General features: G+C 39.9%; 1 protein-coding gene across 6 annotated transcripts in view; it reads left to right on the plus strand.

Moving 5' to 3' along the window:
* Positions 1-11394, plus strand: part of TJP2 (tight junction protein 2) — a 122339-nt gene extending 110945 nt beyond the window's left edge. For 5 of the 6 annotated variants that reach the window (XM_037495177.2, XM_037495174.2, XM_054689115.1 and 2 more), the window contains 6 exons: positions 2875-2975; positions 4148-4360; positions 5543-5653; positions 6784-7110; positions 8797-8882; positions 9916-11394. In XM_037495177.2, coding sequence (XP_037351074.1) covers positions 2875-2975; positions 4148-4360; positions 5543-5653; positions 6784-7110; positions 8797-8882; positions 9916-10081 — 1004 coding nt within the window. In that variant the 3' untranslated portion in view covers positions 10082-11394. The remainder of the gene's footprint in view (positions 1-2874; positions 2976-4147; positions 4361-5542; positions 5654-6783; positions 7111-8796; positions 8883-9915) is intronic. The other variant, XM_037495176.2, reaches the window with a different exon arrangement.
* The last annotated feature ends 2912 nt before the right edge of the window (positions 11395-14306 follow it).

Raw genomic sequence — 14306 nt, forward strand, 5'->3', positions numbered from 1 at the left:
CAGTTTTCCTCATTCTTGTTAAAGTGAAATTTGAGCAGTTCAGTACTGGGACTTTGAAAGTATTGAACAAATGCTAGTGATTATTATTAGACATATTACTTTAATAGTGATACTGTTAGTGATCTTATATATTTAATCTTTCAGTATTACGTACTGTTAAAAACAAACAAAAACTTGTGTCATTATGTGGTCAGAAAAAGCTTGAATGGAAAAGTGACTTTTGTACGAGTTGGAAGAACCCAAACTGCAGTCGGCAATTTTTGGTTTCTTGAGGGGGAGGGTAGAAACTGGTAACCACAGGAAACAGATGAAAGATGCCACAGTCCCTGGCCAGGCAGGGACTGTTTGCTGTTTAGAGGGGTCCCTGCCACACAAATAGTTTCATTGAGATTTAATTTACGTGCCCTACAATTCACCCATTTAAAGCGTATGATTTAGTAGTTTTTAGTATATTCAGTTATACTACCACAACCACAATCAACTTTAGGACGTTTTTTTCACCCCAGAAAGAAACCGCATACCCATATGCAGGCACTCTGCAGTTTCTCCTAACTCCTCCCAGCCTACGTGACACCTTTTGCTGTTGCTCTTGGCACTGCCCCACCTTGTGGGCTGGGGAGAGAGTACTGACCTTGTGCCAGGGAGGGACATGGATGCCCTCTGAGTCCCAGGACCACAGCCAAGCAGAGGATGTGGAGGTCTCTTCACTATTTCTCCACAGAGGCAGGAGCAGTAGGAATTCACTAATGTGGTTGCAAGTCCAAGTATCTGAAAAACCTAATGCTCAAAATCCAACAATAAACGAAAGGTACTTTGGGAAGGCAGTGTCATGGTTGTACACCCTCCTGTTAAAAAGAGGCCAAGTGCCTAAGTCGGATATTATCATTATATGGGGCTTTGAAAATTAGCTACTGTGAATTTTTTCTTTTCTTTGTCATGTATGTGATTCAATGTGAATTCAGTAAGAGGCTTTCTGACTTTTTTCATTTTATCAGGCAGCATGAATATATTTTCCACATTTCATAAACAGCCCATTTTAAACTTGGTTTTCCTTATGGTAAATACAGGCTAAATTTATATCAAATATTTCCATCATACAGGTTAGTATACTGTGTACATTGAATACAACTCACCTAGTTGGTCTCTGGTGTCACAGTCTCACTTCTGTACTTGGCCAGGAGCACAGTAGTCTTTGCAGAGTACCACAATAAGGAGAGAAAGAATCCAGATTATTTTCCTTGAGTCGCCCAATGTATCAGTTTATTCTAATGCTGTGAATAATTAATAACCAAGGGAACTCTAAGCTCATTCAGGATTTTTCAAGGTCGGTGTTTGAACTTCTTAAATGTAAGAAGGGTTTGTATTACTAGGAAGAAATTTTGAAGCATAATTGCTTATAAAATTTGCTGAATGTTTGTTTTCAGTATGTATATAGAATTAAACAGACTTCAAACTTCATGCAGCAGGATACCAAGTATCCTTTACCAACAAGCCCGATTTTCTTTTGGGTGATCTACTTAATACAGTAAAAGCCCACAACAAAGTAGTTTTTAAAAATCCTAATTTATCTGAACATTTTAGGCCCAGATTTGTTTATCTGGTTTATCCTCACGAGGTCCATTAATACATATTGCAGAGACATGATGGCATATGTTTTACTTGGCTGGAACTTATATCAGTGCTCTAAATCCATGTGTTCAGATGGGCTGTGTGGTGCAGTGGCTAAGGCCACAGGCTCCAAAAGCAAACTTCTGAATTTGTGTTCAGGCTTTTCCACCTGGCTTAGTGTGAAGCCTTGGGCCAGTTTCACTGCTGTGCCCTGGCTTCTGTTATGCAAGATGGTGATAATAGCAGTGCCTACCTTGTAAGGTTTGTGTAAGTATGAAATGAACTAATCTGTTGAGGGTTTTTAGAAAAGTATGTGTTTGAGCCATTGTAAGTACTACCATCTAAGATGTTTTTTGTTCTGAATAGAAAACGTATATTCCTTGAATATATCCTGTGGAGTTTGATTAATCTGTTTGTGTATTCTGAAATGTCTAAGCTTATCAAAGTGGTATACATTTAAATGTTACTTTTAGTATTTTATAGGTGCTATCTAACATTATATTAATATATATTTTCTTATTTATAACATACATGTCAATGTAATGATCTTTTATATTTAATTTAGATGTGGATGTATTATTTTTGTTCCGAAAAGCATACTCTAAAAACATTTTTTCAAGATAGCTTTTCTGATTCTAAAAAGGAATTCTAAAAAGGAATTACAGACCTCTCTCGGTAACTGAAGGGCCTTGGTTCCAGAAACCACCCCCCTCCACACACACACCTCCATGTGTATCAAAAGTTACAGATGCTCAAATCCAATCTGTAACATGGCATAAGATTTTTTGTATAAAATCTGTGCACATCTTCCTGCACAATTTAAATCACCTCCAGATTGCTTCCAATACGGAAAACAATGTGAAGACTATGCTATGCTGTATTATTTAGGGAATAATGACAAGAAAAGTTTGTGTACATGTTCAGTACAGATACAGCCATTGTAGGACTCATGCTTTTGATCCATAGTTGTTCATCCGGCAGTGCAGAAGCTCTGGTAGCATGGCTGAGTGTAACCCATTTTCACCTCTGCCACATTCATCTGCAGGGTGAGCTCCAGCAGCTGGATGACTAACCATTTTAATTCATTCAACTAAAAGGGATCTAGTGTTCAAATAGGTGCAAACATTGACTTGCATTTGCCAACATCCTTTTTTTCCAAAATCTTAATTTAAATGAGAGAAATTAGTATAAATTATATCAAATAGCATTTTTAATAAAAATTATTTTGGAAATTGACACAAACCTTTTGTTGTTTACATCCTGTAGCTACAATCAACTTAAATTCAGCCAATGATAGTTGGTTTGGCAGCTTAAAGGACACGATTCATCATCAGCAGGGAGAAACAGTTTGGGTCTCTGAAGGAAAGGTATGTGGCATAGTGACTGCTCGGAGGTGAGAGTGCGTGTTCTGAATCTTCTCTCAAGAGGGTAGTGAATGTAGTAAAACCAGGCCCATTTGAAGTGATTCCAGCCTATGTGTTCATCAATATTTGCAATTTTGTACATACTCAGAAAAAGTACTACAATGTTGGGGCTTTCAAAAGAAAAGCAGAGTGTGATGTCTGCAACCCTACATTCACTTCCCTTTTACTTTTAACGTAGTAACTAGTGTTGTGTTCCAAGCACACTAATCAGAGCTTACAAGACCTTATGCTGAACTCCACAGCTTGCTAAGGACATGGGAAACTCAGAGTGGAGGTGAGAGGGGAGGCTGAATAGCATGGAGAACATGGTTAAAAATTAATAGAAGAAAAGCTCATAGAGTTGGGAATATTTGCTTAGAAAGAAGGTTGGTAAAGAATGTGTCTTAGGAGTTTGAGTACGTGATAAGAGGGGATTAGAACTTGTTTAGACTTCTAAAATTGGCTAGCTTCTCCTCTGTGAAGGTAGTTTATGCACAGCCCTACTGCAGGGAGAAAGGGAAGAAATGATACAATTTCCAAAAGTCAGCTGACTTGAGATAGTCTGCAAGGTGTTTACAGGTACAATTTTGTTACAGAAATGACTCCATCTCCAATTTGATTATTGAGTCCTAGTCTTGCTCTTTGGGAACTGCATGTTCAGTCACTATGTCTCATATCTACTGGGTGCTGACACCTGCTGAGGCTCTGTGGTGGCCTCCATGTGAGAATAAGTTATCAGGTCATAGCACCTCAAAGATGTGAGAGCTTTGTTGAAAGAGTGGTGAGATGTGTGCAAGCCGGCTTGCCTTACTACCAGAAACAAGCACCAGGAGGAGAACCAGGAGAGCACCCAGATTCTGGAGGAAAAGCACTGCCATCTGAGGAAGCGTGGCTCAGGAGTGGCATATGAGGCAATGGCAGCAAGGGTAGATAAGGTGGAGGGCACTTATTTCAGTCCCTGCATAGAAATTAACCCAGTAATTTAAAGCCACGTGATTTGAGGAAAACAAAGTGACTTCCCTTTCTAGACTATGTCAAGGTTTCCGTCACTTGGCTGCGTCCTTGGGAATTTTCTTGAGTCCTCACTCCCAGGAGCCGTACCAGACCCCACTGACCCTCAAAACAAATTCCTCTAGATGGAAGGGCTGGATGATGATCCCGAAGACCGCATGTCCTGCTTAACTGCCATGGGCGCGGATTATCTGAGTTGTGACAGCCGCATCACCAGTGACTTTGAAGACACCGACGGTGAAGGAGGCGCCTACACTGACAATGAGCTGGATGAGCCAGCTGAGGAGCCACTGGTGTCTTCCATCACCCGCTCCTCGGAGCCGGTGCAGCATGAGGAGGTGAGGTGAGGCAGGCCAAAGACTGCGAGGCCACGGGCAGGCAAAGGAGGTTCTGGTGTTTCACTCGAATTCTTCTGGAACCCTGAGTCTTGTTCAGGGTGCTATGGAAGGTATTCCTAAGGGTTGGAGCAGGTGACTTCTAGGGAGGCGCTCATTCCAAGTCAATCCTGTGTGATGGAGGCTGTGGTCCACGGGGAAGAGGGCCAGGGACTAAGTGCTGGGAGAGGTTGAGTGGTCAGCATGTATCTTACCATCCCCTTGGGCGTGATGGATGAACCAAGTGGCTTTATGTGCTGCCTGTCCAAATTATAAGTGGAATGTTATTTTAAAATACGATGTTGTATTTACTTGTAACCTTTGATTAGGTCTCTCTCTCTGTACTCTTAGATTCCTTGCTTTTTCTTCTCCTCCCTACCTTTAACCTTTCTAATCTTGCTGAAGCTCTTGAGAGTTTCCCCATCAGTTTCCTTCTCTTTTATGTTACAATTTTTTAATTCAGTTCATGATCACAGATACTATGCATTCACTAGCTAGTAAATAGAAAGCTTCTGATCCTAGAAATCACATAGCTAGGCACTAAATTAGGACCAGAGTAATTATTAGTTGTGCCTCAGAGAACATTGGAATAATGATTTATATAGATGAGATTATCCATGTTTTTGGATAATTATGGCTGTGGCCTTGCCTTTAGCAATTTAGCTCATTTCACTGATTGATTTTATTCCTTTTAAAATAAAAAACACCGAGAAAATAAGTAAAGAGTAGGAAAACGCACCATGACAAAAAAAAACTTAGTACATACTGTTGAGCAAATTCTAAAGAATTAATTAACTCTGAAATGTCAACAGATAGAAATGAGCTCATGCTTTAAAATGTTAGCAACTCTTACTGACTAAGAGTTTAGATTTAGGAGGAACTTCTTTTAAACTTGTTTTGTTGTACTTTAAAGGAAGAGATTACTGCAATGGATACAGCCAGTTTTGTTATTTTCTTAATATTTCTTAAGCATTTATATATAATAGGAAGATGCCTGGTATCTCCCTTTTAAGTAAAGAAGCAGTGGTTCACAACCTCTGCTTTTGAACTTACTCTACCAGTTGGCAGAACTCCAGCAAAGCAGACAAATGCTCTCTTTTCTCTGCTGGGATTTTCTTGTTATGAATGAACCTTTATGTCTTGTAGAGCATAAGGAAACCCAGCCCAGAGCCACGAGCTCAGCTGAGGAGGGCTGCTAGCAGAGATCAACTTAGGGACAATAGCCCGCCCCCCGCATTCAAGCCAGAGCCGCCCAAGGTATGTGGCTGGGAAGACCAGGATGGGAAGACAGAGGAAGCAGGTGCCCCTGGAGCTCCCGGCAAGCAAGGGAGGAGGAGCACACACAGATGGTGTTATGTTTTTAACTCATGGAGCCAGTCTTTTGGCCTGTTGGTTGGACCCCAAAATTAGGGAAAAGCAAAAAGATAGGAGGGAAAGGCAGTTTAGGAGAACAAACGATTTCAGGACTGTTAAGCATTTTAAAATTTTTTTTTGGTGAAAAGAACAAAAGTTTGACAAATACTGCATGCCCAGAATCATTAACCTTGGAATCTATTTTTCTTTTTCTGTCCAATTAAAATTTTCTGCCCAGTAATCTGGTTTAAATGCACCAGAAAATCCTTACTGGTGATTTGCTAAAGAAAACAATCACTAGCAATTGTTTATAATGCCTCTCTTTATGAATAGCATAACTAATTTTGAAAATAAATCATTATGCAGAACAGAATCAATATAAAGACAGCCAGTCATATGTCATATAATTCTTTACCTTTCCCTGAATCAAAATTATGACTTTTCCCCCTTAACACCCCTCTCCCCCAATTCTCTGTTTAAATCAATACTTTATGACAAGAAAGTAAGTGAGCCAGCAGGAGTAGTGGTTTTAGGAAGTGTATCAGTGAAAATCGGGGAGCAAACCTCAGAAGTATATGTGAAGGGGAAGTGACCCTTAGCATGAAACGTTGCCCACCCCATCCCCACCCGTCTGCGTTGCTTCTGCCTGGACACCAGCCTCACTTCTGGGCCAGGGCAGCTCCTGTCTGTGGGGCATGAACTTGGGAGCCCACTTATCAGGTGTTAAGCCTGCCTTATCTTGAGGTCTTCTCCAAGATTCTAATCTCCTCTATGAAATGAAGGTCTAATTTACTTCTAGCTCTGGGATGCCTCTCGGTTTCCTGGAGCTCTTGAAAGTCTTCTGGAGGAAGCAAGTTAGGGCTCAGGATAACCAACCAGTGGCTCAGTGCCTTAAGTTCTTTGATTCCTCGTTGGAATGGTATTTGTTGCCCACCTGTGGAAACTGATCAGGAAACGGAATGTATTAAATCACTAATACAGATATGAAAATAAACCAAAAGCCCAAGCTAAAAACATGTCATTGCTCTCCACAGGCCAGAACCCAAAGCAGAGAAGAATCCCTTGACTTCTCCAAACCCCAGGAACACAAGTCAAACCCCTCAGTCGTTGCTGGCAATGATATTCCCGGGGCATCTATGAAAGGTTATCCCCCTCCTGTGGCAGCAAAACCTTCCTTGGGGAAGTCGATTCTGAAACCGTCCACTCCCGTCCCTCCAGAGAGCGAGGAGGTGGGAGAGGGCAGCGAGGAACAAGACAACACTCCCAAGTCTGTCCTGGGCAAAGTGAAAATATTTGAGAAGATGGATCACAAGGCCAGATTACAGAGAATGCACGAACTCCAAGAAGCACAGAATGCAAGGGTACTTGTTTTTAAACCACGGGTTTGTCTTTGCACTCAACAATAAGGGTTTTAAATTGGTTGCAGTTCAGTGTAATGGATTTGCAATCCTTTCTCCAGTGCTGCCTGTGTACCAGGGATGTTCACATGCATGATACCAAAGGCGTGTCTTGCATGGTGTCGCTGCCTGCTCTCCATGCAGCCTTTTTCCTTCAAATTAAGAAAACTTACCAGGTCCTCCCTGGTGGCCTAGGGATTAAGTCTCAGCACTGTCACCACTACTGTGTGAATTTGATCCCCAGCCAGGGAGCTGACCCACTTATGGTGCAGCAGACCTCTCCTGTCTCTCCTGCTGCTCCCTTCAGAGGTGTATTTCAGTCAGTCTGTCTGTTCTTCTCCCCACTCTGTTTCTGGTGAATCCTCTCACCTTCCCACACCTTTGGCCTATAGCCCAGTTCTTCTATGCAAAAAAACAAAAACAAAAAATACACCACCTACCAATATGGATGAATATGGTTCTACTCTTTGTACTTCAGGACTTTGCATCAGGTTCTAAGATGTGGACGTGTGACAAGAGACTCAGTGCTTCTGAGAAGTTATTTTTCTTTAAAGTAATTGTAATGATTGGTAATGGAGTTTTACTTTTCTCCCAAATTTGCCATAGAAGCCAACAGACTTTGTATACTAAAATTGAAAAAGGCCCAGAGATGGTCCTTTTTGATACCATTTTAATTTTTTGTGACGTGCATATAAAACCTTTCAAAGTCAAAGAGGAATTTAAGAAAAATCAGTGGAGAATGACTGATTTTTTTTTGTTTTCTTCCTTCAAGTCTGTGATAACAACAGTAGTGCCTCTGAGCACTGTTCTTTGTGTGTGTGGTAAAGTGCACATAATATAAAATTTACCATTTTAACCATTTTTGGTATTTATATTAAGTACATTTCACATTCTTGAGCAACCATTACCACCATCCATTTCCAGCCCAGCTATTGAATACTTATTTCTCATTTTCCCCTCCTGCAGCCCCTGGTAACCCCACTCTTACGTTCTGTAAGAACGTAACATGAACAAGGTTGGGGTTACAACATCAGTGTTCTCCCCGCCAAGTTGATAACCCACACAGTTGATAACCCACACGTAACTCAACTCCTCCAAACGTTTACTGATAATCTGCCATTGATAACAGAAACAATTAGCACATTCTGTGTATTCTATTTATTACAGATTGTGTTCTTACAATAAAGTATGCTAGAGAAAAGATCATGTTATTAAGAAAACGTAAAAATACATTCACAGTACTATAATGTGTTTATCAATATCATCAGTTTATATCATCTGTCTAGAAGAAAAGCCACATGTAAGTGGATCCATGCATTTCAAACCCATGTTGATTTGCTGTTCTTAGGAACCTCGCAGGACTGGAATCATACACTGTTTTTTGTCCTTTGGTGACTGCATTATTTCACTCAGCATAATGTCCTCAAGGTTCTTCATGTTGTCACAAGTGACAGGATTGCATTCCTCCTAGACATTTTTTCTGTGTGACTTGTACCCCTAGGCATCCCATACAAGCATAGAAACTAGAGAGATGCTTCCATTTTTCCTCATTTGGCAATGGGGTAGGAAGAGGGGCCTGTGGGAATCAGCAAAGTGGCCATCCAGTGGTTCATTCTTCATTTTTGTTCTTTTATTTCTTTATCATCACAGATCGAAATTGCTCAGAAGCATCCTGACATCTATGCAGTTCCAGTCAAAACACCTAAGCCTGAACCTGGCTCACCCCAGTACACAAGGTAAGGGCTGCTTGGCACCTATGGGTCTAAAAGGGGGCCTGGTTAGGGCTTGGATTCCTAGGGCAAGAATTTTCTTCACCTCCCTTTCAGAGCAACAAGAAAATTTGGTTCCCTAGTGAACTATTTAGGTTACTCATTCAGTCAAATTTAATTGCAACAACCACTGAGTCAAAATTTCTTGGGAGTTTTGCTTGTGTGCTCAAATGGACTAAGTGTGATCATTGACGTTTCACATCAGCCCTCTGTGACATGCTGGAGCACACAGTTATGTTATATGGTGTGAGGATAGCACCTGCGTAAAATTTCTGGGGCCTGGTCTGGTTTTGTGCTAATATTTTCTGGCACTTGGGCAAACTCCATAATTCATTTACATCATAAGCCACATCCGGTCACTTGTACTGAGCTGTGGTCTGGGAAGGTGACAATTAATTGACCGTATTGGTAAGATGCTCTATATTAAAGGCTATGTGAGCACAAGGAATGATCAGTGTCTTCTTGGTGGTGTCTTATTCTGGATAGTTTCCACCTTCCTGGAATATAGGAAAAATCCACAAATCCTATATTCTTGTGGTCATTCTGACTGGAAGCTGGAGTCTAGTTTTATAGGAATAAAAAGCCAGAGGCAATTTTTTTTTTTGCTTTACTATTTGAATGGTGGTAAAACCAGGCAGGTTGTTTCTGGCAACAAGGAGGCATTGGTATAATTGCAAGTGGCAGAGAGCAACTCACTCTGCTTGGTGAAGCTATAGCTGGGGAGCTTAGCGGTAGAAAACGTACCCCCGTCCAATTCTTAGGTCAGTCAGGGTGCCCTTGGCTGGCTTCCTCACTGAGTGTCCAAATGGGCATTGGCTTTCACCTGTTACTTCCAGCCCCACCCATTGTGGCCACAGGGTGTAACTCAAAGGTCAATGATCTATCTGGCACTGTGCTCGCTCCTTGTCACACCTCTCCAGGCCATTTGAGGCTGTGGATGTGCTTTGGGATGCATTTAGCCCTCTCCCTTTGGATGCATTTAACCCTCTTCCTTTGTCAGTTCCAGAGCCCCTGAGCCACAGAAAGTTCCTTCCAGACTCTATCAGGATCCTAGGGGAAGTTTTGGCAGTGATGCCGAGGAAGAAGAGTACCGCCAGCAGCTGTCAGAGCACTCGAAGCGCGGCTATTACAGCCAGCCCTCCCGCTACCGGGACACAGAGCTATAGGTGCTGAGAATGGAACCCCGAGCGCTGCTGCCCCTACACTCAGCACTCCTGCTGAGCCACGGAAAGTTCTTTCCAGTTAAAATGCACCGAAGTGGGACCTGAGCCCAGTTTCCTTGTGGGGTGGGGAGGCGAGGGGACAGCTACTGCAAATGAAGAACTGAAGGCTCTGTGTATGGGCCCGGGTCTAGGGAGTTTATGGCTTTTTGCTCAGAATTAAGAGAAACACTACACAGTCTGATACTGTTACCTGCTTCAGTGGACCAAAATCTGTATTAATTTTGTTTGTGTATTTTTAACATGTAAATTAAGAAGTGATAACTATTTTTCCTCATTAATAGCTGCCTTTGTGGACTGTTTCAATGTGAAAAAGAATAAAAATACTGTCAGATGCAAACTAAATTCAAAGAAGTATTTTATTACAACTCTAAGTGCCTTTGATGAGAAGTGTCTTAAGTGTTTTTCCTCTGAAGCTTTATGCAAAGCCATAATGGACTAAAACATTTTGACTCAATTTTTATATGCTAAGGTTTTCTCTGCACTGTGTCATCTTTTGAAGGAATTTGTCTTTGTAATATTTTCATAAAATCTGACTGTAGATATAATAGCTATACTTGGTAGTTTGTCTACCAGTGCTAAATCGCTTGAAGACCCAGAAGTTGGTATAGAAATTTTTTTCGTTTAAAACCCACATACTCCACAAAAACAGATAATCAAGAAAAAACACATTTTATTTCCAAAAGTGTGTGTATTGCCAACAGTTATATAATTTAATAAAAAGGAGGACATTGCAATCAATAACTTGCTTTGGGGTGAATTTCTTCTTCACTTCTGTTTTAAATGCAACTTTTATTTCAGTTACTGATCATGAAAGTGAGAACATTGGAAAATGAAGACATGAAAAACAAAAATTACTCATAATCCTGTCTCAGATCATTTTGGTGTATTTCCTCCATTTATGTGTTTGTTGGTAGTATATGTATGTTTTCAATGGAGGGGGCTACTGTGCTTGGAGCTTAGTTTCTACTTTTTCTATTAATAGTCTGTCACAAACATTGCAGGTAGTTAAAATGCACACACACACATCATTGCTGATAACTTCAGAATAATAAATCCTATGACTGCTTCATAAGTAGTCAGTTTTGCTGTTGTTGGCTATTTGGACTGTTTCCATCTTTTTGCCTCTTTTACATGAAATATACTTCTTTGTACATAATCCATTTTTTAAATATCAATTGATCATCATTTCAGTCCTTTTCTGTGGGCAGGTTATTTTAAGTGTAATTATTCAATAAAAGGGTAGGAACCTTTTTAAGTCTCTTGATGTTTATTGCCCAATTGCTGAGTAAAAAGCTACATCCATTCATACACCCACACTCACTCTTTAAAGGCTAAACTATGGTTAGAATTTAAACAGGGGAGCCTAGAAATTGAGGCTCATACGAATAAAAAATACACTGAATTTAGGAATGGAAAAGTCTCAGTGATACTAAGAATCTTTTATAATATGAATTGATACAAAGGTGTTAAGCTTCTCAATATACAGATTCAATGCTATTCCAATAAAAATCTCAATGACATTCTTCAAAGAAATAGAACAAATATTGATGAAATTCATATGGAACCACAAAAAACACGAGTAGCCAAAGCCCTACTGATGAAAACAAAAGAGAAAGGAGGTACCACACTTCCAAACTTCAAGCTATACTATAAAGCCATAATAATTAAAACAGTTTGGTATTGAAACAAAAACAAGACACATAACCAATGGAACCGAACAGAGAGCCCAAAAATAAAGCCATAATTACATGGAGAACTAATCTTTGACAAAGGAGCGAAGAATATGTAATGGAATATGGACAGTTTGTTCAATAAATGATGCTGGGAAAACTGGACCACCACATGAAAAAAAATGAAACTAGACCACTACCTTACATCATGCACAAAAATCAACTCAAAATGGATAAAAGACCTGGACATAAGACCTGAAACTGTAAAATATATAGAAGAAAATATAGGTAAAACATTAAAAAGCATACATCTCAGTAACATCTTTAAAGACTCATCACCCAAAGCAAGAAAGTCAAGGAAAAGATTAACACCTGGGATTACATCAAACTGAAAAGCTTTTTGTCCAGCAAAAGAGACATTAACCAAAAGAGAGAGACACCCCACTGATTGGGAAAAAATTTTTGCACTCCAGTCAACTGATAAAGGACTGATCACAAAGATAATAGAACTCACAAGACTCAACAAAAACAAAGTAAACAATCCAGTCAAGAAATGGGAGAAGAGCTTAAAAGACATTTCTCCAAAGAGGAAATATGAAACACGAAAAAATGTTCAACATGTTGGCGAGGTTGTGGTGAAAAAGGAACTCTCTTACATTGCTGGTGGGAGTGCAACCTGGTCCAACCACAATGGAAAGCTGTGTGGAGGTTCCTCAGTCTACTAAAAATGGAGCTACCAGATGACCTGGCAATTCTATTAGTAGGGATCTATCCAAAGGACACAAAAACATTGATTCAAAAGAACACCTGTGGGGGCCTCCCGGGTGGCGCAGGTGGTTGAGCGTAGCACTGTATAGCTGTCCACAGCCTCTGCAGTGCGTTTGATCCCTGCTGGCCATGGAGCCACCCACATGGCATGGCAGACCTCTCCAGTCTCACTCGCTGCTCCCCTCAGCAGTGTATTTCAGTCAGTCTGCCTGTTCTGTTCCCCACTCTGTTTCTGGTGAATCCTCTCACCCTCCCGCACATCTGGCCTGTAGCCCGGTTATGTATAAATAAATACAATGTACCCCTATGTTTATTGCAGCACTATTTACAATAGGTAAAACCTGGAAACAACCCAAATGCCCAAAAATAGATGACTAGAATCAAGAAGATGTGATATATATACAAAATGGAATATTATTCAGCAATCAAAAAAAGATAAACTCATGCCATTCGCAGCAACATGGATGGAGCTAGAGGGAATTATGCTCAGTGAAATAAACCAAAATGAAAAAGAAAAATATCGGATGGTTCTACTTATAGCAGGAATATAGGGGAACCAAATAAGACATCAGTGTAAAAAAATAATAACAGTACAAAACACAACAAAGCAAAAACAGACAATTATAAACCAAAGACATCCTGCAGGGGAGGAGGAGGGAGAGGGATCAGAGGGAGGGAGGGAGGAGCACAGGGGACTGAGGTGATGGTGCACGGGTGCATTGGGGAAGGAAACTATGGGGACTACACCTGATGGGTAGGGTGAAGCAAATATTGTTTAAAAATGAACAACGATGTAAAAAAATACCTAAAAAAATTAAAAAGGTGTTAAGCTTGTGTATTAGTTGAGTTTAAGATACAGCTTAGTCATTAGTTAATTATGTGTAAAAATGTTGTATCTCCATCTGGATGCCATAATTTGTAAACCATGCAGTGTATGGTGCCTTGAATTTTTGAGTTACCCTAAAGGTCGTGATTCAAAATCTATATATTCTAAAAAAGTGACCTTATTGGGTAGAATAAAAAATTGCATTATTTAAATATATGGTTTATTTTGCCCATATTCTTTGAATACAGGAGATTTCCCCCTTGTAAGACCAGGAAGGGGACAAGAAGAAACTTTTCAGCAATATCTGAGCTGTCACTTAACTCTAGCAATTTTTAAGAAAAAAAAATTTATTGAAATAACATTGGCTTATAACTTCATATTATAACATGTTATTTATTGAAATAACATTGGTTTATAACTTCATGTTATTACACCATGCCAGGTATACATGACATCTTTATATATGTATAAACACCTACATTTGGGTGTATAATATAACTAAATCTGTATATACCACATTTTGTTTACCACTAGACCTAGCCACTGAAAGCTATAAGACACTGAAAGAAATCGAAGACACAAAGAAATGAAAAGATATTCTGTGTTCATGGATTGGAAGAATTAACGTCAAAATGGCTACATTACCTATATCAATATACAGATTTCAGTGTAATCTGCATTAAAATCTTTGACAAAGGTACCACAGTCATACAATGAAGAAACAAAAGCCTCCTTAACAAATGGTGTAGGGCAACCTGAACAGCCACATATCAAAAAAGTGAAATGACCCTTACTTTTCTCCATACACAAAATTAATTCAAAATGGATTAAAGGTTTCGATATATAACCTGAAACCATAAAATATATAATAGAAAACAGGTCATACACACCTAGATGGCAATCA

Source organism: Talpa occidentalis, unplaced genomic scaffold (genome assembly GCF_014898055.3).
Source record: "Talpa occidentalis isolate TD23 unplaced genomic scaffold, MPIMG_talOcc4v2.1 talOcc4.7, whole genome shotgun sequence".
NCBI lineage: Eukaryota > Metazoa > Chordata > Mammalia > Eulipotyphla > Talpidae > Talpa > Talpa occidentalis.